The sequence below is a fragment of the Plodia interpunctella genome, chromosome 28 (assembly GCF_027563975.2).
Source record: "Plodia interpunctella isolate USDA-ARS_2022_Savannah chromosome 28, ilPloInte3.2, whole genome shotgun sequence".
Classification (NCBI taxonomy): domain Eukaryota; kingdom Metazoa; phylum Arthropoda; class Insecta; order Lepidoptera; family Pyralidae; genus Plodia; species Plodia interpunctella.
This window is the reverse complement of record NC_071321.1, coordinates 1,171,019-1,198,971: the sequence shown is the minus strand read 5'-3', so window position 1 is coordinate 1,198,971 and position 27,953 is coordinate 1,171,019. Positions and strand designations below refer to the sequence as shown.

Genomic DNA, 27,953 nt, shown 5'->3' with positions numbered 1-27,953 from the left:
TTATTGTTAGTCTTATTTAATAAACGTAAATTTAAATTTGTTTTTTCTTTCATTTCAAAGATTTGTCTTTTCACTAATTCACGTTTATTGTAATATAATTAAAGAAACAAAGTAAAATTATTGTCGTGTGGTTCCTCCCTGCACTAGCACCCATGGATGTCGTACTAGGCGACCAAGGGACACACAGCCTATGCAACAAAAGCATTCCCAAAAAAGGTTGACATCAGAGAGGCGGCCGGTTGTAAAAACAATTATGAATAATTGAATTTTTTTAAGCTGAGTACGGGCTGGGCGGCGTCACAACCCTGAAACGCAGCCACGTGCATGCGAAGATGAGAGAAAATTAACGAAATAATGATTTTAAAAATCCGTAAATTTCTAATTAAAAAAAAAAAAACAATAAATATAACACAATTTATTTCTAAATCACTAAATAACAAGTCCTGATTATGGCACATACAAAACATTGAATACAATCTCATTATTCCTTAATTCCAAAACTATATTAGAACAAAAATCTACCTAGCTATTTTATATAATTCAAATAACGTGTACTACTTCAACTTAACGTAACTAGAATAAAAGAATTGCTTCCATATTCAAAAACAACTTTAACCTTAATTTCAATTTTGGCAGTAACACGCTACAGAGCAAAGCCAGATTTAAAAATATATTTAATTGAATTTAACGTATTTTATTTTCTTCATTAAGATGATAATATAACAACCGAGTATTTTATGTTATATATAAAAGGAATTTATTTTAACCTGGTTATTAATAATAATTATTTTTCTTATACTAAAATAACTTAATTACTCGTGTACAGACTTATATGAAATTGATATTATGATTTAAAAACATGGAAGATATATGTTATACTAAAGACCACTTCTCATGTCATTTTATTTATAATTATTTTTGTCTGTGACAATTTTCAATAATTTTATTGGAAATACAACTTTTATTTATTTTATTTATTCATTCAAATTTTGACATTTTTAATAATGATGTAAATTCGTCCTCCTAATTTTTAATATATGTATAAGACATATATTTGCTAATTGACGTCCTTGGAGAAAAGGCTGCGGTGAAGTTTGTTGCGCCGCTTCTTCTTCACCTGCGCTTTGGAAGCCGGCAGTAGACTTAGTTTAAGTAATTTTTTGACGTCAAAAAGTGATGTATATCATCCTAAATTGAATAAAGAATTTTGAATTTGAATTTGTAATAAAAAATATATATAATAAAATGTGAGAAATTTAATAACCTTTGTTTTTTAAAATTGCATTATGAGTAACAAGCAGTATAAAGTCACTAATACATTTAATACATCCATTTAAAAAATCCTACAATAATTTAAATTAATTATGATGATTTTTATATAAATAAATCTGTCTCTAGATAAAAGCCAAATAAAACATACTTAAAAAGGAATTAAATATTTGTAACAACTTTTTAATATGATACTATAATCTGGTTTTACAAAGAATTTCTTTACAAAAATTTTTACAAGAATTTCTTTAAAATCTATACAAAATCTTTTAAAATTTTTTGACATATAATTAACAATAAATTTCGTAACAAATTATTTGTGATGTCGTTTTTGAAAAACATATAAGTACCTAACACAATTTGATGTACTTTCTAAATAAATATATATTTTTAAACTAAAAGTGCTAAAAAAATATAATTGGGTTTTTAGCAATATCTAAAAAAAAAATATATTTTTCTTTTCAAATATTCTTATAAAAAATTCGAAATATATTTTGTATTTCCTTGTTTCTATACCGTAAAATATTTTCAAATAAAATACACAAAATACTATTAACATTACAAAATGTTCAATGTAAAACATATATTATGTAATATATATAATTTTATACTACACCCCAAAATATCAGATATATATATATATTTATACTTATTTCGAAGTAAATAAATTCGTTTAAGCGTAACAGCTTATTATAAGGAACTATCATTTTATAATGAGGCAGTGAAGGACTTAATATATAAATCAAATTTAAAACTACTTATATATGTACTTATTTCAACAAAAATGGCAACAAATATTTTTATAACGGAAATAACTACTCACTTATCCTTATATAAATATAAATTAATTTCTCTGACACGTTTGTTATGTATGAACGCGACAAACTCAAAAACTACTGCACCGATTTTCATGCTGTTTTCATTATTAGATTGTATGATTGCTGTATGATTTATTATGTCTTAGTATTGAAATAATAAAAAAAACTATTTGCCATTTTTTGTTGAAATTCGTAAACTTAGAGAATATGTAGTATAGAAAGTGACTCCCGCTCCTAATGCCAAGTTCACACGAAGCGGTAGTGGTGTAATGGTTAAGCCGCCTGTGGGATCGAAAGGTCTCAGGTTCGTATCCTACTCGTGCCACACGAGTTTGTATACCAATCTGACTCATATATAGTAGTTTTCATCGACCACCACTCGCTTCCGGTGAAGGAAAACATCGTGAGGAAACCTGCACACTGGTGGACAGTTTAGCTCACTAGCGTGTATGCGACTACCTGCCACTAGATGGCGGTAAGTAATCGTAAAAAGTCATGTCAGGTGCCTTCAGGCGACTTGAATAAAATCTGACACCAGTGATAGCAATAACACACTCGATATGATGATGATGATGACACGAGGTTAGAGGCAAGGTCAGACAACTTTAAATACATTATTATTGTTAAATTATTATTTTTATTATTAAATTTCCTTAAATATCAATTGTGTAATATATATTATATTGGCCAAATGCGGAAAATTTTGAAAAAAATGTAAAAATATATTGAAGATTATGCGTTTTTGAATTTCATTATGAACTCAATGGGAGAGTAACTTCAGAAATGCAATTTATGTGTGTTTATGTGAACTAGGCGACACATTCGACGCGCAAAATATCACTCTATCTCAAGCATTACCACCGACTAGACGAGTGAAATAGCACATAGTCTATCTCACTCATGCAAATTATAATGAAAAGGAAAGAGCGATACGTTGCGCGTCAAATGTGCCCTAGCGTACCTATTCGTGGCTTGAATATTGTCACAAAAATCGTTAAAGATAAAGAATTTAACATAATCTAACTTCCCATCACTAACTCAAATGAATGAATTATATACATTCACTTGAAACATAGTAGATTATCATGAAACACAGTTGTCTCAGTTGTCTTAACTACTTCGATTCAGTACAATTACAATACTAAGCACAAGCTGCTAACCTCGCGTGGACTAGGCATTAGGCACTACTACAATACATTACTTAGGAGATCCTGAGTTCGGCCAGCTCCTTCTCCTCGTCCACCTCGTCTTCATCATCAGAGCCGTGTACAGACGCAGCTGGGGTTGTACCTCCTAGAAGAAGAAAATATATTTGTTACAACAAAAAATTAGTCTTTGTTGAAACTTTTTGCCGATACATTGTTTATTTTCGTGACGAGCTCGGTGGCGCAGTGGTAAAGCGCTTGCCTCTGAACCGAGAGGTCCAGAGTTCGATACCCGGTCGGGTCATGATGGAAAATGATCTTTTTCTGATTGGCCCGCGTCTTGGATGTTTATCTATATATATGTATTTGTTATAAAATATAGTATCGTTGAGTTAGTGTCCCATAACACAAGTCTCGAACTTACTTTGGGGCTAGCTCAATCTGTGTGATTTGTCCTAATATATTTATTTATTTTTTCGTGCTTCACGTTTACTTCCTATTCTGACGTACTTAAGTGTTTATTTTTCTGATTTCTTATTAGTATAAATATATTTTCACGTGCTATATGGATTGTGAACGCTGTAGCTAATGAAGCAGATGTTTTTAATGATAGCCTGTCAAAAATCACGGTTATCGTTCGGAAATACGTGGAATCACATTAAACGTATCTTACTTGTTTGTATATATATTCACTAAAGGTCGTTCCACTACTGATGCAGCAGCCACTCTAGTTGGAATTATCAATGATGCTTGGGAAGCCGGACAGGATGTTATAGGTGTATTTTGTGACCTTTCAAAAGCTTTTGACTGTGTCGACCACAACATACTGAAAAATAAGCTTAAATTCTATGGTGTCACTGGAGCGGCCCTTGATGTACTATCTTCTTACTTAGACAATAGAACTCAGAAAGTAGAAATTAATAGAGCAGCCTCTAACAGCGCTCCTGTGCACATGGGCGTGCCTCAAGGCTCCATTATTGGTCCTTTTCTATTTCTAGTTTATATAAATGATCTTCCTTGTCTTGCCCAACAATTGTGTGATGTAATTTTATTTGCTGACGACACGTCACTACTGTTTAAAGTTGATAGAAAAAGTAGAAATTATAACAATGTAAGCAACATTATGTCACTTGTGCTTGAATGGTTTACAACTAATAACCTGGCTTTAAACACAGACAAGACCAAGTGTATTAAGTTCTCTCTTTCAAACGCACCCCAACTTGATATTCCTTTAGTAGTTAATGGTAAAGTATTAGAATGGGTACACAGTGCCAAGTTCTTGGGCATTACTGTGGATAGTAAGTTTAAGTGGGATAAACATATTGAAATCACGGCCAAAAAACTTAGTTCGGCAGCTTTTGCAGTGAGAAGGATCAGACAGTGTACAAACATCGAAACAGCTAGGCTCGTGTATTACAGCTACTTTCATAGCATAATGTCCTACGGATTATTGTTATGGGGTAATGCAGCTGACATAGGAAAAAATTTTGTTTTACAGAAACGAGCAATTCGTTTTATTTATGGGCTTAAGCCACGGGATTCCTTGCGAGAATTATTCAAATCGATAAATATTATGACTGTTGCATCTCAGTACATCTTCGACGTACTTATTTTTGTTAAATCTAACTTACACCTGTATAAAACATTGAGCGATGTTAACAGTGTAGTCACTCGTAATAGGCATAAACTTTGTATGAACAGATTCCGACTTAAAAAGGTTAGGCGGTCTTTCGTGGGTCAAAGTGTTAAATTGTTCAATAAACTCCCTGTAGAGGCTATTAACTTGCCAATGCCAAAATTTAAATCATATATTAAAAATGCTTTAATGGCTAATGCTTATTACACGATTAGCGACTATTTAAATGATAAAAAACCTTGGACCCTTCCTAAAACTTCCACCTCTCACACTTGATTTTAATTTTTTTATTATTATTATTTATATATTTTCTTGACATGTTTATTACATATATTTTGACATTTATTGTAAAACATATACGTGATTTGTGATCTCCAAGTGTCTGAAAGTAACATAGGTATCTATTATGTTAGATTATGGAGATCGAGTATGTCATGCACATTCAAATGGTCAAACCGGTAGCGGCATCGTGGATCGGGTCGGGAGGTTCCCTCTATTGTGGTTGAGCTTCGCGATGGCTGACTCACGCGTCAACTCGTGAACGGGTGCTGCCGGGGGAACTGGTCAGCTCGATCTTTTATTAAAAGTTTTTTTTTGTTTGGTTAATTATACATATATATATAAGTATATATATATTTTCCTTTCATCGGCACTTGATCACAATCATAATATGTTTCAGTATACCTTTTGACCATGTACTTTATTATGTACTTAATGTTATATTACTGATAAAAAATTATACATAAATTTATATATAAAAAATGGTAAGCCCTTCTGGCATAATAGGGACCAACACTGTTTGAGTTTCTTTCGGCATTTCTTCTCAGCAGTGGTCGTTCCGAAATGCTAGTAGTTTGTAGCTTTGGTAAACATCATTTAATTTAGATTATGACGTGAAAAAGTGCCTGTGAAGGCCTAATTTCTGAATAAATGATTTGATTTTGATTTTGATTTTGATATGTAATACGCATTATATATATTAATGTACTCAAAACATTGCTTTAGTGTGATCACTGTTATGACGTTATAAAGTTTTAATAAATAAATTATTAATTCGCTAATAGTGTGTTATTCCTGCAGTCTTAAACCTATTTGTCGATTTATCCAAGATTTTATTATTGTCTTTTGTAATGAAAAAAATATTTGACGAGAACTGGCAGTGTCTGCATTTTTTTAATAAAAAATTAAAACTAAATTACTTGTTAATTGTTAGTCGCCTCGTACGACATCCACGGGACGATATGGAGTGGTCCTATTCCAGGGCGGAACCACAAATTTCTCATTTGTATTACAGATGTGCATAATATGTATTAAGCTGCCCTCCATAATGTAACTTTTCACGTGAAATATTACAATTAAAAAAAAAAAAATAAAACACAAAAAAAAATTACTAAATAAATATGAAACAATAATAAATACAAAACGACTAAAAACAATAGTGACTGTAATAAAATTGTGCATTAAAATCTACCAAAATTCCGATTACTACAAAATACCAAAAAGAAAAAAAAAATAATTTTAATGCTAGTGAAAATACTAGTATATTTCGATCGCAAAACAGTTAATATAAAAAAGCATTTTATAAAAAAACGTCAACTAGGAACATTAAGAGTGCACCGAGCGCACACTAGAGCCACGATCACATTTTTATCAATATCTTTAAAACAGAAGCAAATTTTAAATATCTGTCTCGGACTAAATGTGCTTCACCAGATAAAGGACTGCATTAAAGGGTATTGTAGTGTTATACTGGACACAGTTGCCGCAATCTACTGAACGGAACACGGCGGCCACTAAAGTCAGTTTAGTAAATTGTGACTACATATTGTACAATAGATAACTATATTAATTTTTAATTAAGTCCTTCATATAGTGTAGCGTGATTTGTCCGAACTAGATTTTTAAAATTTGCTTTTATTTAAAACAAATTGATAAAAATATGTAGGTGGCGCCAGTGGGCGCTCGGTACATTCTTAATGTATCTTCTTCTTCATAGTCGTACTCCTCATGGCTGAGGGTCGTGGTTATTACGTGGAATGAAACACACACAACAACTTTCTTGGCATTATTAATGGATTGGTTTGCCATTGCCTTCTCCATTTCACACACAAGTTAATAAGAATCAACCGGTGTGCAGGTTTCCTCATGATGTTTTCCTTCACCGGTTCAAGCGAGTGGTGGACGATGAAAACACAAACGCCATGTGGCACGAGTAGGATTCGAACCTGGGACCTTTCGATCCACAGGCGGGGCGTCTTGACCATTACACCACCACCGCTTCCTTAATGTATCTACAACGTAACAAACTTAAACAAATCCCAGTCACCGGAAAATAAAAGTTATATAACCTCTTAAAAGTTACTCGTTTCTGCAATCGCCGAGTTTGGATATAATCTCATCAATTTGTCCCACCACCTCTTCGTTCAACACCAAAAACTCGCTGGGCGTCTCAAAGTTGTCTTCGTCGAAATTTTTCTCAAATGTCACTTCTAAATCGTCTTCAGTTGGCATATCGCTTATTTGGAGGATTTCCAGAGACTTCTGTATGTTTAGTAGGTTTTTTCTCTGAACTATGTCCGTTTGGACTTCCTCGTCTCTGGTTGGCTTGCAATCTTTTATGTATGAGATGGTGAGTCGATTCGAGCGTACTGTATCATTATCATATTTTAACTGACTTTAAAATATATAGCTTTATCGATATAGTCCTTACTAATCCTATTAACATTAAAGTCAGGATGTTTGTTACTCTTTCACGCGAAATCTACTGGACGGATTGTTATGAAATTTGGTACACGGGTAGAATATAACATGGAATTACACATAGGGTACTTTATATCCAGAAATTCCCAAGAGCGAACCCAGCATTATAAATGTTAAACTCTGTATGTCTGTTCCGCTTACACGGCTCAATCGCTGGACCAATTTTGATGAAATTCGCTATGCATGTAGTTAAAGACACCCGCTTAAACATAGGCCACTTTTTTTTCCCAAAAATCATCCCCCAAAACAGCTATAATTGGGGTGAAAGTTTGTATGAAAATCATGATGCTGTCATTATTTCATCTGGTATAGGTTTCATCGCGACACGTTGTTTAGAAGCCGAGATATCGACAATAATGAGTTATGACCACGAAAGAACACGAGCGAAGCTGCCGACAAACGCTACAAGTATATTTATTAGACAAATAAAAAAAAAAACCCCCAAAATCTTTCAATATTCATTTCGCTCCAACTTTTGAACCGATATCGATCAAACATATCTAAGAACCACCGCATAAAAATTAGCTATTAAACAAAAACAAAAATCACATCCAAATCAATTCACCCGTTGACGAACGACGGTGCCACGTACACAGACGCAGACAGACACACTTAGCGGTCAAACTCATAACACCCCTCATTTTGCGTCGGGGGGGGTTTGGGGGGGGGGGTAAAAAGTTAGTTCACTTACTAGAGTGAGTGGGGCTCGGCGGCTCGGATATGGGCCTCGGATAGCTGAACTTCTTTGCCAACTCCAGGTCCTGGAGGTCCACATAGTCGGGGTACACGGTTTTGAGCGCCTGCGCACGAGCTTGGCGGTAGTACTGAAAAAAAAATTAATTTCCTTCGATTATAACCGGACGAGGCATAAGAATTCTTAAAAAATATGTAATTATATGACAGAATCATAATATTAATTGAATACAAATCAAATGTTTCGTGTGTGTGTGTGTGTGTGTTTGTAACGCGATAACTTTCGAACCGTGGATCTGTTTTTGATGACATTTAAAACGTGTTTATGTAGGATCTGTTAATAGAATTTTTAAGTTCGTGGGGGCAACAGAATCAAGTTTTTCAGTCGTTTTTGAAATATTCACAATTTTGTAAAAAAAATATTGAGTTCGCTCGCGGACAACTAGTATTATAAAATATTAAAATAAATGTTAAATAAACTCACAATTCCCAAGTTGCGCCAATCCATCAGGTCTGATAGCCTCTCGGTTCTGTTCCGCTGAATGATGCGCTGGCGCCGCGACAATCTGTAAGCCAATAGAACATCATTGAGGTGACTAAAAGTCGCTGGCATACATCTAGGCCAGAGATTAAGCATTGCCATTCAATGCTGTCAGCGTTTTGGGCACGCTACCTCGAGGTAACGAATTGCAGGGACTAGCATTTTTGTAAATATATATATAAATAATCCTTTTTTATTTTTTAATAATTTGCTTTAATTTTTGTTTTAATTTATTTTAGTTGTATAAAGTAGCTTAGGTTAAAATAATGTTATATGTATATGTAAAAAAAATTGCCGAAATAATTCTTTATTCAATTTAGGATGATATACATCACTTATTGACGTCAAAATATTACTTAAACTAAGTCTACTGCCGGCTTCCAAAGCGCAGGTGAAGAAGAAGCGGCGCAACAAACTTCACCGCAGCCTTTTCTCCAAGAACGTCAATTAACAAATATATGTCTTATACATATATTAAAAATTAGGAGGACGAATTCACACTATTATTTTAAAAAATCAAAAAGAAATAAACAAAATTTGATAACATTTTCAATAAAATAATTGAAAATTGTAAAAAAAAATGTATATAATACATATAAAACTAAATGCACAAAACGTACGTAATAATATATATCGTAAATCATTTACATATGTGCAGAAAACTGCGCCATGCTTGGGCCAAACATTATTGTCGTTTACATAATCATATCATATTTCGAAGCACGGAGAAGGACACAGGGTATTTATTGCCCTGAAATTCCAACGGGAGCGAAGCCCCTTGTATGTATATAATTATGTGCATAGTGTAGTCTTATTTTAAGTAGGTAATAAATAAATAAATATATTGGTACAAATCACACAGATTGAGCTAGCTCCAAATTAAGTTCGAGACTTGTGTTACGAGATACTAACTCAACAATTTTATAACAAATACTTTTTATAACTAATGATATATAGATAAATATCCAAGACCCGGGTCAGTCAGAAAAAGATAATTTTCCATCATGACCCGATCGAACCCGGGACCTCTCGGTTCAGAGGCAAGCACTTTACCACTGCGCCACCGAGCTCGTCAACAGGTATATATTTACATTGCAAGCTATATACCCAGCTATATACCTATATACTAATAACCAGTTCTCCACAATCTCCTTGTTAATTGTATTGTACTTGTACATATAAATTATGTTATATTTAAGTTGTTTTTGTGGAGAAAAATAAAGATATATATTATATATATATATATTATTATATAAAAGCTTGTCTTATCTGATTTAAACTTGAACTTACTTGGTAAAATCGAACATATATTGAGCCAACTGTTGCACAGATCCCTCCAATGATATATACCTGCGGTCCACTACGTATATACCGTAGGACATAGGATCAGCTATGTGTTCCTGCATGAAGCAGCCGAAACCTGGTGGCAAAGTTGTAGTTATACAATCAAGCACTGTATTTTAAACTTTAATGTTTATTTTTTTATTTTCACGCTGACCCCGACATATGTACCTCTCTAACGCTCTATGGCTGAGGAAGACACAGGTACCATACACCGGACACCATAACTCATTCATTCTGTAACACTTTCGTTTACCATACATTCACTCATTGACGCTTTCATTCGTTCACCCACACATCATTCATTCAGTATTTCATTCACTAATTCATTCATCCAGTATTTCCATTAATTAAGTCACTCTGTCATTCATTCATTCACTAATTATTTTAGTAGATCACTAATTCATTCATTTTCTCACTCATTCCGTAACACACTCATTCATTCATTCATTCACTCACTCAGTCACTCAATCATATTAAGTAATGAAGTAATACTCACCGGAGAGGTTGGTGGTGACGCTGGGTATCCCCATGACGGTGCACTCGGCGGGCGTGTAGCCCCAGGGCTCGTAGTACGACGGGAACACGCCCAGGTGGCAGCCGCGCACGAACTCCTCGTAGTCCAGCCCGAACAGGGGGTTCGTCGATGTCAGGAACTCGGGGTGGAATATCACCTGCGAACAAATCGGTCCATTTGTTTTGTCAGCTGCTTTCAAACTGGAAAATATTCTTGGGGGGGAAAAATTTACGATTTGAGAAAACATACCAGATGTTAAATAATAATAATAATAAATTTTATTTTGAGTAATCATACAACTCAGATTTATACAATGAAGTTAGTAAAACACTTAGAAGCTATGTTAGTCAGTCAATTACTTAATTAAATTACATCATTAATAAAATAAATCGATTGTTATGTCGTAACCGCGTCAACCCGTCAAACGATTTACAAAAGCGCTGTCCAGTGTGCTCGCGAACATGCTCAGGATGCTGTTGTTGCCCCCCCCCTCCCCCCTCCTACCCCGCACCCTGCGCACGAGGGACGCGCGTCGCAAAGAAACAGTCTATGCGTGCTTAAAGGTGGTTCTAAGAGCGTTTCAACCGCTGCAGCGGAATATCTCAGGTTCTAAGCATACGTTGCTTGGAATCATAGATACAAACAGACAAAAATTCTAAAACCAATTGTTTTGGCTTTGATTAGTCCCAAAAGACCCCCATAATTATTTTCCTTCAACATCACTCATGTACAGACGCTTACAGTTATATTATATACTAGCTTTTGCCCGCGTGAGTTACTCTGCGAAAGCGGAATACAATCATTCGCCCCCCTTTATAGTCAATTGAGGGATTATTTTTGAAAAAAAAAAATACCCTATGTTTGAACGGAACGCCTTAACTATATGCATACCAAATTTCATCCAAATCGGTCCAGTGGTTTAGCCGTGAAACCGAATAGACAGACAGACTTTCGCATTTATAATATTAGTATTCTACTCGTCCATATGAGTTTGTACACCAATCTGCCTCATATATATTAGTTTTAATACACCACCACTTGCTTCTGGTGAAGGAAAACATCGTGAGGAAACCTGCACACTGGTCGACAGTTTAGTTCACTAGTTGTATGCGGCTACCTGCCACTAGATGACGGTAAGTAGTCGTTTTGAATTAAATATGACACCAATGTCAGCAATAACACACTCGATATGATGATGAATATTAGTTTGGATAATAAATTAAGACAATATGTTTTCCGAACAAAATAAAACTAAAATTAATGTACTCACTTTAACTTTATCATTAACAGTGTTGAACAATTGGCATCTCCTGACTCCATTCAAAACTGGATCATTCCAGTCATCCACCTGGGAAATATATAATTATTAGTACCAGTTCCGAATCCTACTCGTGCCACACGAGTTTGTACACCAATCTGACTCGTGTATAGTAGTTTTCATATACCGCCACTTGCTTCCGGTGAAGGAAAACATCGTGAGGAAACCATAATAAATTAATAATATATAAAAATATTAGTACTGATTAAATATGTCAATAAACATATATTACATAAATAAATATAAATATATTAGGACAAATCACACAGATTGAGCTAGCCCCAAAGTAAATTCGAGACTTAAAATATAGTATCGTTGAGTTAGTATCACGTAACACGGGATACTAACTCAACGATACTATATTTTATAACAAATACATATATAGATAAACATCCAAGACCCGGGCCAATCAGAAAAAGATCATTTTCCATCATGACCCGACCGGGGATCGATCTCTCGGCTCAGAGGCAAGCACTTTACCACTGCGCCACCGAGGTCGTAAATATTCTACAGTTTGGTAACTTACGACATTGTGTGTGGTCACTGGCGGCAACCCATCCCTCTGTAGCGCGTATATACAGCGCTTGAGGCGAACTGTGTCGTCTTTGTGAAGCAGATCTGAAGCTTCTGGGAGATGACCTCTGGGGACAGGAAATTCAATTCATTCATTCATTCATTAATTGCTCAATACAAAACAAGAAATGACGAAAAAGTACGAACGGAGTCAGGCGTCAGTCAACGGCTAAGGAAGTAACCGAGAAAACGCTCAGACTTATTACATTTCACGATATACTTAGTGCATATACATTTAACTTTTCGGTTATCGTTTTCAGTTTTCCGTAATCAAAGGATATGAGAAAACCCTAATACAAAGACTCCGCTATCTGCCCGTCTGTTTGTTTGTTTGTTACCAGGCTATATTTCAAAAACCGTTTTAATTTTACAGTTGCATTTTTCACAAATTATGTATTTCTGTTGCCGCTATAACAAACAAATGCTAAAAACAAAATTTAAGGGGGCTCACATATAATAAACGTGATAATTTGCCGTTTTAGTGGCAAAAAAAAATGGTCCGTTTTTGTGGCATAAAAATTGTTTTTAAATGATTGACTTAACGTAAACATAAACACATAAAATGTACAAAAATAAACGCATACTCACCTAAGACAAATGTCATACATTCTCTTGCCAATTTTCTGCTGTATATCATGTATGGTGTCCCTCAGAGACTTGGTGACCGCGTGGCCCCGGAGACTCTCCACGTTGAAGTTGTTGGTTTTGGCGGGAAAGATGAGGAATGCGACTACTGTCATTTCTGAGCCGGACGACTGGGAACAAAGACCAAGAATGAATGAATAGATAAATGAACAAATGAAAGAACGAAGGTACGAAAGAACGAATGAGAGAACGAATGAAAGAACTAATAAAAGAATGAATGAATGAATGAATGAAAAACTGTATATACTTACCTTTAAATAATGATTCAATCTCGCCAAAGCTTCTATAAATATATCAGCTCCCTTGTTACCGAACTCATAACGACCGGCGATGAAGAAGTACAGTGTCTTGTCCAGGTCGAAGTTGAAATGGCTGAGAAAAAGAAAGAAAGAAATATTTGATGAAAATTAAGCAGAAACGTTGTGTTTTTGAAAAAAAAACATCTGTGAAGGTTTAATCGTTAAAGACAGATCTACCTTATTCATAGACGGACTAAGTGGCATCTCGCCTAAATGTCATTTTTATTCGCACTATGCTCAATTCGTTTTACATCTAAAAAGGTGTCAGTCTACTTAGCAAATTGCTAAGATCGCATTATGCCTAGGACCGTTTACAGTCTATTTAGTAGATTGCCTAAACAGTCGCCAGCCCAAGTCGCGTTTTGCCTAAATGCACCTGAATGTCATTATTTGAAACGAATACCATATGCAAACTCCTTCAGTCGTTCTGAATTTGATATTTTTTTTTTTTTAATATTTTCTTTTTGTTAAGAAAAGCATGCAAGTCTGGACTCTGGGACTTTGGCCCAGCAGTGGGACCTGATAGCTGCACATTGATAATCATAATTATAATAATCATTTATTCAGTAAAAATACAAATTACAAGGCAATAGTCATTAAGGCTATCAAGTAGATATAGAAATACCCGTGACAGAAGACCTCGCTCCTCCGTCAATACATATAATAATACATATAAAACAGTATACATTACATATAAATCTTCTACATAAAAATCTGACTTACCCATAGAAGTGTCCCCTGGCAAACTCGTTAATTTTCTCCTTGGCCAATGCGTGTAAGTTCTGGAACTCGTGTAAAGCTGAGAATTTCTTCACGTTGAGGCCGTTTGGTGTTATTATGTCCGGCTTGCGTTTCAGAAGGTGTTCAGCCTCGTATCCTGTATTCAATCAACGAATCAATCAATCAACCAACCAACCAATCAATCGTTGGATCGATCAATCAATATATTTATTGTATGTACTAATACATTGCGAATTAAATCTCGTAAAAATCAATTCTGATCAATAGGGAATATTAGTGCAATATTATCCCGTCAGAGGGCAGGACTGAAGATTGACATCTTAGCGATAAACAAAAATGGCCACAAAAATGTCCGAATCCCACTAATATTATAAATGCAAAAGTTTGTGAGGATGTGTTTGTGTACGTTTGTTTACTCTTTCACGCAAAATCTACTGGACGGATTGTTATGAAATACGGTACACGGGTAGAATACAATGAATACTGTTTATCCCGATATTCCCACGGGAGCAAAGCCAAGGGGCGCAGCTAGTAATACAGAAACTTACAAACCGTTGCGCTAATATACCTGTAATATCAGACACAGTAGTAAATATGTGGGTCATATGTGCTGCCGCCCTCTCCATGCAATAGCGATGGTATATCTGTCTCTTTCCCGCTTCTTCGTCGACTGAGAACTTAAAGAAAACATAAAATCATATAAATTTAAATACACACAGACTGATACAACAATACCACTGTTTTTATGTTCGAGTGTGTTAATTACTAACACTGGTGAACGATTTTATTCAAGTCGCCTATAGGCATGTGACATGACTTTTACGACTGCCTACAGCGTCCAGTGGCAAGTAGTCGCATACACACTAGAGAAGTTAAACTGTACACCAGTGTGCAGGTTTCCTCACGATGTTTCCCTTCACCGGAAGCGAGTGGTGGTCGATGAAAACTACTATTGTTGTCGCCCTCAATGACGTCAACATTTGAAACGAGTGGAAGGGGAACAAAATATAAAAGTGGCTACATCGAGACTGGGGGCATTCTCACTTGAGCAGTCGGACGGAACGGTCGAATAAGAAAAATATTGGTATCTATAAATAATAATAACGTAAGTAAACTCTTAACTTTATAAGTGTGTCAAGTGATTCAAGACGTGGAGAAATAATTATATTAAAATATATATTGGTCAAATAAAAAGATAAGCAAGGATAGATTGTGCTACTAATATTAATTAAGAGTGAGTTTTGTGATTAGAAATAATTTAGTGTAACTATAATATATAACGGTGAAATAAATATGTGTGTGTTAATATATTTGCTATTATTTCAGTTGAAGTTTGATTTAATACTATAGTAATCTAAACCTGCACACTGGTTGATTATTAACTTGTGTGTGAAATGGAGAAGGCAATGGCAAACCACTCCATTAATAATGCCAAGAAAGTTGTTGTGTGTATTTCATTCCACGTAATGACAACGACCCTCAGCCGTGAGAATACGACTATGAAGAAGATGATAGGCATTACAAAATATTGACATGAAGGACAAAATATATATTAGCGCTCCATCCCATTCCATCTCGTGGCATCAAGTTCCAAAACGCGCTTCTCTTTCTTGTATCAGTCAAACGTTAACAATGACGTAGTGTATAGTTATCTATGTTTATGCACGAACCTTATCGAGATTGTTGTAGAAATCTGTGTTGCCAGCACACAAATATCTGCCAAGCAGGGTGGCGTGAGTTGTGAATACAGTGGCGACATCTACGTGGCGGACTCTGAAAACAAACAAATATTCTATTAAATTTCAAGTATAATATTTAACGTTATCAGAGCTTTCGCCGGCGGCTACGTCCGCGTGAAATTCGAGCGTCCGCTCATAACTTATTATCTCGTTTTCTAAGCAATGTGTCGCGATGAAACCTATACCCAAATTTTTTGTTTGAACTTCCGCTGCACAACGGTGAAAATCGCATCAAATTCCATCTAGTTGTTTTTGCGTGATGCGCGAACAAACATGGACAGATAAAAATTCAGAAAATAATTGTTTTGGCTTCTGTTAGTCCCATGAAGACTGACAATTATTTTTCATATCCAGTTACAGTTTTATTAAATATGTATTAGATATATAGATATATATGTATATATGTATCACATTTTCTTAGTACACACCAATGCCCAATTATTCATTTTTTTCTATCGCAATCTATAAATGCATTCGTACTTAGTATCATATTTGTAAGTGCGCAGTGGTAAAGTGAACCGAGAGGTCCCGGGTTCGATCCCCAGTTGGGTCATGATGGAAAATGATCTTTTTCTGATTGGCCCGGGTCTTGGATGTTTATCTATATATGTATCCGTTATAAAATATAGTATCGTTGAGTTAGTGTCCCATAACACAAGTCTCGAACTTACTTTGGGGGCGAGCTCAATCTGTGTGATTTGTCCTAATATTATTTATTTAATTATATTTACACTGTTGTATATTGACTAGTAAAGATGCCGAAATGTAGGGGAAAAAATGTGATGGCTGACCCTGGACTCCGACGCTCTATGGCTGAGGAAGAAACGTGATGAGAAAAGAGATCATTACCTGAGCATTATGAGGCCGACGCCCGCCTGCCATTCGTGGAAATGCGCGACCACTCGCGGTGGCGTATCACTGTAGCTTTCCGCTGCTTTGCGGAACTGCAATATATATATATATATACCATTAATATATACATCCTGTGGCGTGTGGTTCCGCCCTAGACTCCCACCCTATCTTCTACTTCACAGTCGTATTCCTCATGGCTAAGGGTCGTGGTTATTACGTGGAATGAAAGACAAGCAAACAATTTTCTTGGCATTATTAATGGAGTGGAGTGAAGGAGTTGCCATTGCCTTCTCCATTTCACACACAAGTTAATGATAATCAACCAGTGTGCAGGTTTTCTCACGATCTTTTCCATCACCGGAAGCAAGTGGTGGTCGATGAAAATTACTATATATGAGTCAGATTTGTATACAAACTCATGTGGCACGAGTAGAATTCGAACTTGGGACCTTTCGGTCCACAGGCGGGCGTCTTAACTTTACACCACCACCGCCTTAGAATAGGACCACTCTATATCCTCCCGTGGATGTCGTAAATTCAAATTCAAAATTCTTTATTCAATGTATATCATACATCACTTATTGACGTCAAAAACATTACTTAAACTAAGTCTACTGCCGGGTTCCAAAGCGCAGGAAGAAGAAGCGGCGCAACAAACTTCACCGCGGCCTTTTCTCCAAGGATCTTAATTAACAAATGTAGGTCTTATATCGTACGAGGCGACTAAGGGACACACAACCTAGGCAGCTGATTGGCAACAATAGCATTCCCAAGGAGGGTTGACGTCAGGCAGGCGGCCGGTTGTAAATTCACAACCGAATCTCCAAAATTTAAAGGTTTTTTACGCTGATGCTCAAAGCCTTTCAATTGCCCCACTCCTGAGCTGATATCAAGCTAACTTGAGTCTTACCACTAATAACGTAAAGCCTAATGTCGCTTAACGTTGGTTGAAACTTTGAGAGGAAGAACGTGGGACCCAGATTACTACCCTGCGGACACCCTTAACAACAATCTCCTATAAAGCTACAAATAACTACTAACATATTAATATAATACCATTGGTATAATATTACACGATTTGAAACAGAAAATAATCTTAATTTTTGTCACATGTGAATGAAAAATATAAACAAAATATATAATGCCAACCAATTCGAACGCTTTCGACAATAGGGAGTATTACTGCACATTTATCCCGCCGGAGTACAGCACTGAATGTTAGGTACAGCACTGAATGTTAGGTACAGCACTGAATGTTAGGTACAGCACTGAATGTTAGGTACACAAAAGCTTTGCCGCCTTTTGCTATGTCGATTAAAACGCTTATTTTAGAGTACTTTATTAATCCTTTCATTGTGTAAGCATTCGTTTGTGAAAATATACAACAATGTAGCATATTCGGTGCCGAAATATTGGGAAAATCGTGTTCCATGAGATAAAAAAAATTCGAAAACTATGGGATACGCCTCACGCTGTAAAATATTCGAGCCAGTAAACGGTCGAAAAGGAAAGAAATAATGCAGAACATATCCTAAAATGTTATTATTTTCAGGATAATCCACTAAATCCTTCCCTTTCCCTTTAAACTCGCACCACGATTGCGTAGAAGGTATTTTTGGTCGTAAATCTGCAACAATATTGAAAATTGACGCTTTTTGCCTCCATTGGCAATGTTTGTGTACCTTAGTTGTACCAGTAGCGCCATCTGCTGAGCTGAGCTTTGCGTAATATTCTACACGTTCTCAAACTCACCTCGGAGATAAACTGAGCGACCATAAAGCCCAAAATTACAGCATCGTTGGCCTCCACGTCTAAATGCGGGATGCCCACTGATGTGGTGTCCCACAGCTCTTGCTTGAAGCCGTCCAGTTGCCACGCAGCTGAGCCGATGTCGAACAGAATGATTTGAGGGTTGCCATCCACTAACCAAGTCCCTGTGACGACCTGGAGGAAAAGCAATTATGTAAGTATCCTGCTAGGGTGAATTTCACGACTGTTTGAAAGCGGCGTGTAGCGTTTCATATGCGCTAAATTAATTTTAAAGTATTAGGTTATAACCTGTAATGTTAGATGTAAGATGTTTGAAAATAAATAAAAATAAATAATATTTTTTTTAATAAAGAATCTTTTTTATTTCATTAAAAATGTATAAAATTCAAATTGTACCAGTGCTTTACTTATTTATAAAATATAGGATAATTAAATTGATTATTGTGTACAATTTAATAAACACTAATGATAACCCGCGGCGGCGTTCAAAATGCTCGTGAAATTCACCCTAATATACCTTTCTCTTCTACGCGTTCTACCATACCTTGTATCCCTGACCCCTCAAGGCATTGACGGCTGTCGTCAAAGGCGAATTTGGCGGGAAATCAGCCTCCTCCACTTCCGTGCGCGCGCACTGTTCTTTGTATGGCCCTGTTGTATGATACATTGCAATTTGTTCAAATTCAAAATTCAATTTAGGATGATATACATCACTTATTGACGTCAAAAAATTACTTATATATATATAATATATATATAATATAATGTCATAAATCAATTACATGTGTTATGAGGATACTGCACCATGCTTGGGCCAAACATTATTGTCGTTCACATAATCATCAGACAGCCAAAAAGGCATATTACACTTTTTACAAAGTACTTCTTTTATAAAATTTCTAAATTTTTTGTCCGGCAAATCAAGAATCCATTTAGGCAATTTATTATAAAAACGGATACAGATCCCAAACAAAATACGTTCTATCTTTGCCCGGGGACAGACAATTTATCTTTATTACGTAAGGCTCTATCAGTGTAATCACCAACTTTTTTTAATAAGTTTAAATTTTTCCGGACATGCATAATGTTGACAAATATGTATTGAGAGGGAAAAGTTAAAATATCTCTATCTTTAAAAAAATCTCTAAAGGAATCCCTTCTCCTCAAACCATATATAGCATGGATTGCTCTTTTTTGTAAAATAAAATGAAATTGAATTGCAATTTGTAGATTATATATCGCTATCGGCCAGTCCCGGCTTCGATCCGGTAAAAACATAATAAATTATAAATAATAACCTTCCTCAGGAATCGGTCTATTGGTGAAAACAACATGAAAATCCGTTATTAAGTGTAACTGACAGGCAGACGCGGCTGCGGACTTTGTTTTATCGAAATCGAAGAATTTTGATCGAGGCGTACATAAATATATTTTGTCTTGAACAATAAAGTTAATGGGGGCTCGCCAACATCTCTTGACGCGATCCACTTTGCGACCTAAACATCGCAAAATCCTACAATCAAGTAAATTCTCTTTAAACTAAAGAATAAAAATATATGAAAATCCTGTATAAACCGATATTTATCTAGGGGTTACTATCAATAAACACAATAATTTAAGCCATAATGTTACATAGCGTGCTGTATTACGGCATAATAATTTGTAAGCATAACCTTTTTACGCAACTATTTGAAGCATAACTAATTAACTAACATAACCTAACCTAAAAGTTAATAATGCCACATTTACCCGTATGCCAAAAAATCAATTATGCCTTAAGACATATTATGCCAAAGAACAATAGGACGAAATAAGTTATGCGAAAAAAGGGTGACAATTTCTCACACAGGTATAAAGCTATGGACTTACCGAGCAAACAGTAATTCTCTCCCATTTCCTCGGTGGACACGTAGGCCTTCGATCTGATCACAGTGTAGATCCCGCCAACTGAAAACGAATATACGACATACATACATACATCTATACTATTATTATAAAGAGGTAAGCGTTTGTGGGTTTGTATGTTTGAGGCGGGAAACTACCGAATCGATTTCAAAAATTCTTTCACCATTAAAAGGTTACATTATCCAAGATTGCTATAGGTTATATTTTATCTTAAAATTCATACGGGAGCGAAGCCCCGGGTAACATCTAGTTAATTATAAAGAGATAAGCGTTTGTTTGTGAGTTTGTGAGTTTGAATGTTTGAGACGGATAATATCCGAAACTACCGAACCTATTTCAAAAATTCTTTCACCATTACAAAGGTACATTATCCAAGATTGTTATAGGCTATATTTTATCTCAAAATTTCCACAGGAGCGACGACCCGGGCAACATCTAGTATACTAATATATACCTAAATCTTCCACAAGAATAACACTATCTATTAGTGTATTTTAAAAAACTATCGCGTTTATAAAGACAGACTTATTTTTACCAAATAAACAGTTGTTCTTTCTTTCTCTTTTTCTCTTTCTCTTTCAGAAACAACAGGCAACTTCTTTGGAATAATACTAGCTGCCCGTACCAGCTTCGCTCGGGTAAAAGCTTTATAAATTACACAATAACTATACAACTAAACCTTCCACAGGAATCACGCTATCGCAATATGGTGAGAATCGCATGAAAATACAAAATTCAAATTCAAATCACTTATTCAGAAATTAGACCTTCACAGGCACTTTTTCTCGACAATTTTTACATTTATAGTTATTTCTCACAAGCTACAAACTACTGGCATTTCGGAACGACCACTGCTGAGAAGAAATGCCGAAAGAAACTCATTTGAACGGTTTCGGTCCCTATCATGCCAGATCGGCTTACCATTATTGTTTCTTACAATGTTTTTTTTTTTCTAATAATATATAAAAGTACATAAATAGTTTATTGGGAATATCCAGACAGACAGATAATAAGTAATTAATATATATCTATTTATTTTAAAATAATAAGTAATGATGTAAGGAATATTTATACATTTATATATTGACGACCTCGGTGGCGCAGTGGTAAGATTCTTGCCACTGAACCGAGAGGTCCCGGGTTCGATCCCCGGTCGGGTCATGATGGTAAATGATCTTTTTCTGATTGGCCCGGGTCTTGGATGTTTATCTATATATGTATTTATTATAAAATATAGTATCGTTGAGTTAGTATCCCATAACACAAGTCTCGAACTTACTTTGGGGCTAGCTCTATCTGTGTGATTTGTTATTTATTTATTTATACATAGATTTATTTTAAACAACTTCAGAACACAGAGAGCATTCAAAACTCGCTGCAACTAAATATTGCATTGTCTTTGCGCAGTTTACGGTAATGCGCGCAGGGCTGGTTTCACCGGTACCCTCCTTTGTTTTAAACAGGTTAATGTTTTAAGACTGGTTATGTAATGAAGTTGAGATTGTCGCAAAAGAATTTTGCAAAGGCGTAAAACTATATGCCTATTTAACTAAATAGCTTACACTTGTAAGCTATGTAGTTATGAATAAATAAATAAATAAATGTAGTATATATTATATATATATATATATATGTGTAAGCTATGTAGTATATATGTGTAAGCTATGTATATATAATATTCCTTAAATCATTACTTATTATTTTAAAATAAATAGATATATATTAATTACTTATTATCTGTCTGTCTGGCTGTTCGCGATAAACTATTGCACGGACATTATGTACTTTTATATATTATTAGAAAAAAAAAACATTGCAAGAAACAATAATGGTAAACCGATCTGGCATGATAGGGACCAACACTGTTCAAATGAGTTTCTTTCGGCATTTCTTCTCATCAGTGGTCGTTCCGAAACGCCAGTAGTTTGTAGCTTGTGAGAAATAACTATAAATGTAAAAATTGACGAGAAAAAGTGCCTGTGAAGGTCTAATTTCTGAATAAATGATTTGAATTTGAATTTGAGCTAGTCCGAACTATCCCAACTAATACTACAAATATTATAAATGCGAAAGTTTGTGAGGATGTATGTGTGTATGTGTTTGTGTATGTTTGTTACACTTTCACGCAAAATGTACTGGACCGATTGTTATGAAATTTGGTACACGGGTAGTATATAATCTGGAATAACACATAGGATACTTTTTATCCTGAAATTCCCACGGGAGCAAAGCCCCGGGGCGCAGCTAGTATTATAAATGCGAAAGTAAGTTTGTTTGTTAACTCTTCACGCTCTATCTGCTCGACCAATCTTCTTTAAATTTTGCATACATGTAGTTTGAAGTACGGAGAAGGACATAGGTTGCCTTTCGTCTCGGAAAAACAACTGCTCCCGTGGGAAAATCACGCAGGCGAAGCCGCTGGCAAAACGTTTAGAATATGTCGGGAAAAGTGCCAGTGAAGGTCTAATCCCAACTAATATTATAAATGCGTAGTAAGTTTGTTAGTTGCCTCTTCACGCATTATCTACCGGGCCGATTGTTACGAAATTTGGTACACGGGTAGAAAATAACCTGGAATAACACATACACACTTTTTATCCCGGAATTCCCACGGGAGTGAAGCCCCGGGGCGCAGCTATTTTCTGAATAAATGTTATGTTTTGATTAATAACATACAAGTTTATATTATTTGTTAGACAAATTAAAAAACTCCCTACTTTCAATATTCATTTCGCTACAACTTTTGAACGGCTGAATCGATTTTCATGAAACATGGCTAAGAACACTCGGGATCAAATTATCTATGACACAAAAAACTATAACTAAACGAAAATCGGTTCATCCGTTTGGGAGCTACGACGCCACAGACAGATACACAGACAGACACGTTAAACTTATAAATAAATAAATAAATATATTAGGACAAATCACACAGATTGAGCTAGCCCCAAAGTAAGTTCGAGACTTGTGTTATGGGATACCAACTCAACGATACTATATTTTATAACAAATACATATATAGATAAACATCCAAGACCCGGATCAATCAGAAAAAGATCATTTTCCATCATGACCCGACCGGGGATCGAACCCAGGACCTCTCGGTTCAGTGGCTAGAACTTTACCACTGCGCCACCGAGGTCGTCAAACAATAACACCCCCCTTTTTGCGTCGGGTGTTTAAAATCACCTTTGTTAGCAGCCTCCCATGCAGTTTCGAAGGTCCACCGGTTCTCATCGCTGGCCGCCTGTCCCCTGTCCAGGAAGGACTGCAGGTCGTGGGTCGAATCGGCGCGGTAGAATCGACGGGTCTGTCTGTCGCGCGACATTGTGATCTGTTGCGAGAGATACAAGGGTTATTATTGAATGAAACAAGCCGTTGTGGAAACACACGGTAAATGATTAGGTGTTAACGTAAATCTAAAAGAATTAATCACGCCAACAGCCGAATTTGTGATTTTACAACCGCCTGCCTGATGTCAACCCTCTTTGAGAGTGCTATTATTGCCTGCAAGTTGCCAGGGCTGTGTGTCCTTAGTCTCGTACGATATCCACTGTAAGATATGGAGTGGTCCTACTGCTAGGGCGGGACCACACGCCGATTATATTCTCAAATGAGGATCGACTTCACACATTTGTGCAAAGAAAAAAAAAACATAATGCTAGTAAAGTCTAGTCTGAACGGTCATAACGGGAAAAACTTACTAATATTATTTATACGAAAATTTGTGAGGATGCACGTATATAGATATATATTTGTTACTCTTTCACGCAAAATCTACTGGACGGATTGTTATGAAATTTGGTACACGGGTAGAATATAACCTGGAATAACACATAGGATACTTTTTATCCCGAAATTCCCACGGGAGCGAAGCCCCGAGACGAAGCTAGTATTGTATGTTTACTGAATAATTAGTCTTTGTCGTTAGCGGATACGCGAGTTTTGGATGTCCTCCAAATTTCTCACAGTCGTTGTCATAAAATAGTTATTGATTTCTTGTGCCAATGGTCTGTGAAGTACCTACCTACCTACCTAATTAATAGAATCACAGCCATAAACATTGAAACTCTTTTGACTTCGTCGTATAGGTATATTGTTTCGCTCATACAAGAAAGAGAAATGTGTATTTGAAATACACGAGAAGAAAGGGGACAGCGGGAATGTGTGCTTAGATTTTTTCCCTCTCTCTCTCTCTCTCTCTCATATGAGCGTTTTCCCGGTTCCTTCCTCAGCCGTTGGCCTTGGACGCTTTCCTATTTTTTTGTCTCCACTTCGCATGATATTCAGCATACTTAGTAATCAGACCATATTTCTTTACTTTATTTATTCACGAATATTATCCTTCAGACAAAGGTTCTGTCTGCCCGTAAGAGTTAAAGACGTGAGCTGTCGTAATCGTTACAATATCGATCTCTTATCAGCTGTGCGTGGTCTTTATTTTATCAGACGTGTTTATATAATCGGTGTATTTGTTATCAGCGGTGATAACTCACTGAATGATCTTGTGTCGAGACGAATTAAAAAAAACGTTGAGATATATTTCTTTCCTTAGTACCTAGTATTCCTCATGCTGGGGGTCGAGGTCATTTAGTCGAATGAAACACACAGAACGACTTCCTTGGCTATACAGGGTGCGACTTTTTAGACATTGGCAAAATATTGTCTACATGCTCCGTCCATGATTCTGAACAACTTTTAGTATGGGAGTAACTCCGAAATCGCGTAAAATACAGCTGTTCTATACAAAACTAAATACCTAAGTTGTGGAAAATGTATGGATCAGCTGTTTTTTTTTTCGCTATTTCAAGGTTGCTTTCACGCTCAATCTATTCTACCAATTTTCATGAAATTTTGCATACACGTAATTTTAAATATACGTATTTAAAATGTACTTCTGTACATAAGGTACAATTCATCCTGGTGAAAAAAATAACTGTTCCCGTGGAAAATTTACGCGGGCGAAGCCGCGATCTAACGCTAGTCATCAGTAAATCATTATGTTCTAGGTATATTGATTTTTTTCTGTCTGAAAAAAATATATATTATATTATATTATATTTTTTACCAATTCATATTAGTTATTACTACCATAGTAAAAGTATTACAATTACAACCACATGGCTTAAGCAGATATTAAATGATAACTACTGATAACAACATTATATCACATGTATCATGCAAACAAACAAAATTCCTTAAAACTTAAGACATGGAAAAGATATTCTGATTATTATCATGTTATAATATGTTTAATCTTATTGCAACTATCCCAATCCCAACTAATATTATAAATGCGAAAGTAAGTTCCAATTTCCTTGAAATTTCGCATATATAATAAAAAGTATAGGAAAGGACATAGTTTTTATCCCAAAAAGGCTGTTTTCCCCTGGTGGTGGCGCTAAATGATAATAAAAAGAACTTTACAATAAAAACACTACATAATTTTATGCATATTGGATCTTTTTCCAACTATGACAATCCAAACCTTAATACAAAGAAAAATCTGTTCCTGAGAGTTCATTTTTTATTTGAATAAATATTGCTTTTAATATATATATAATATGAATATTTGGAAAACAAGCTGAAGACAAGACCTTTTTGGTTGCATACAATTTTATGAAACATGGTGATACATATTGTTGTAATTTTAAGCTCCAAATAAATTATTTCTATTTCTATTTTTTGTTTGGTCCTAAAGTTTGACTGGTAGATAATGCTTTATGGCACTAAGTCCACCTATTGTTAACTTTGAGTTGTGCAGTAAAGTTTAAATTTAAATTAATTAATAAATTTACAAAGAGAAGAAGTGTTTAGTTTGCTGTTGCCATGCTTGCCATGGTCTTACTTAATATAGCCGAAGCTAGTATAAAAATATGGAATGCAGATAGTATGTTAAACTGACCGTAAACTGGAGAGAAATAAACAGATTTTAAAAAATCTAGTACACACCACTTTTAATGAAGACTGAGAATGAATTATGAAAGTTTTAATAGTTATGATAGATCCGGTAGAACAAAGAAACTGAGTCAAAAAAATATATAGAAAACGTTCTCTTTCGTAGTTATAAAAAAAGTTTACGAACCTCGTAATATCTCAAGGAACTGTGTCGCCAACGACAACAAAAAGTGTTTACTATAATTTTACACGATAATACGTATAGCCGGCTATTTTTAACACAAGCCGCTTCAATGAAAATACGTAATAACATCGAACTTACCAATAAATACGAGAAAGAAAAACACCGCAACTAAGGACTAGCGTTCGCAACTTGATCACTTAAAATATCACAAAACACGTGTTTTACTGACTTTTAATTCACGTTAATAATGTCCCGTGAATATTTCTGGTCAAATAGTCGACGAATACATGTCTGCGCGGGTAGAATATTTAAATTAAAATAATTTTGTAGGTTAGAAAACGTCAAACTAGTTTACGATGAAGGTCACCTTGAAGTGACAGCTTGACAGCTGTTTAGGGTTGCTATACTAATTACTGTATTTGATACAATTATCTAACAAATTATCGAAAAATGATTTCTGAAGATAATATCATTAAAAATGTTCGTATATAGTGCGAACATGAACAGGAATCTGCCACTGGGGCCGTCATCCACCAAGTGATGCCTTTTTCATTCATTGCATATTCCTTTTTCATTGATGCATATCTCAGAAACACCATAGATTTTTATTATGTAGGTACCTAGTTTTATTATTTACTTTCCATTTACTTTTTTATCATCTACTTATTATATAAATATACATGCTCTAGGATTACCTAATTCTATCTCAGCTAACACGTACGAACGAAATGTATAGAGCATTTTGTATTTAAATCTATGATAATTTCCAGTTTTATATTTATTTTGATGTAATCAGTGAGAAATAAAGAACTTTTTTATTTATTTATTTATTCTCGGCTGTGTGTGACGCTCCAAGAGTCCGCGTAAAACATAAAACTTTAGTTTGAAAATTCGGTTCTGATTTTACAACAGGTTTCCTAGCATTAGCATCAACCCTCTGAGATAGCCTTCGGAGAGGACTTCTTATTCCCCAATCGCAGTAGTCTCAGCATGGTCAGCATAACCTAGAGCGGGAACCACAAACCTATACGACCGTGACACTGACTGATAGAAGTTCGATAACAAATGATAATGATACCTAATTATATAATAATACTTGTAGACTAGTGATAAACATGAGTTTGATATAGGCGTGGTCGTGATAAGAAATGCCCGAATGTAAAGTGTTTTGTAAATGTATATAACACAACGTTTATAAACATACTAGCATGATTCCGCCTTTTAATTCACGTATTTTACGACTAGGAGCACGTGTTTAACGCTGCAAAAGTAATGTGCGTAAAATTTTTTTATCAGGTTGCTGAACATA

The 27,953-nt window shown here is 35.4% G+C and overlaps 1 protein-coding gene across 3 annotated transcripts; it reads right to left on the bottom strand.

Moving 5' to 3' along the window:
- Positions 1–400: 400 nt before the first annotated feature.
- Glys (Glycogen synthase) lies at positions 401–26,978 on the bottom strand. 3 transcript variants are annotated; one of them, XM_053765989.2, is made up of 19 exons: positions 26,783–26,978; positions 23,752–23,896; positions 20,527–20,604; positions 19,202–19,308; positions 18,640–18,831; positions 16,885–16,979; positions 15,967–16,069; positions 14,865–14,973; positions 14,279–14,432; positions 13,508–13,628; positions 13,200–13,366; positions 12,565–12,679; positions 11,991–12,068; positions 10,703–10,877; positions 10,153–10,282; positions 8,806–8,887; positions 8,320–8,452; positions 7,217–7,516; positions 401–3,380 (listed from the first exon to the last, which is right to left on the bottom strand). In XM_053765989.2, exons 2-18 carry the CDS (start codon positions 23,888–23,890, stop codon positions 7,227–7,229), a joined length of 2,268 nt encoding a protein of 755 aa, XP_053621964.1. In that variant the 5' UTR covers positions 23,891–23,896; positions 26,783–26,978; the 3' UTR covers positions 401–3,380; positions 7,217–7,226. The 3 variants fall into 3 exon arrangements, with proteins under 3 accessions (XP_053621964.1, XP_053621965.1, XP_053621966.1); XM_053765990.1 differs by lacking the exon at positions 26,783–26,978 and adding an exon at positions 26,648–26,665; XM_053765991.2 differs by lacking the exon at positions 7,217–7,516 and having other exon boundaries at positions 26,783–26,976.
- Between the last annotated feature and the right edge of the window lie 975 nt (positions 26,979–27,953).

What these genes read in the sequence shown, in the direction of transcription:
- Glys (XM_053765989.2), bottom strand. Translation starts at nt 23,890, where the DNA reads ATGTCGCGCGACAGACAGACCCGTCGATTCTACCGCGCCGATTCGACC. An exon ending in GTCGGCCTCATAATGCTCAG is followed by an intron (nt 16,070 to 16,884) that starts GTAATGATCTCT and finishes GTTTGTTTTCAG; the next exon opens with AGTCCGCCACGTAGATGTCG. An exon ending in ATTGGCGCAACTTGGGAATT is followed by an intron (nt 8,453 to 8,805) that starts GTGAGTTTATTT and finishes TTTTTTTTTCAG; the next exon opens with TACTACCGCCAAGCTCGTGC.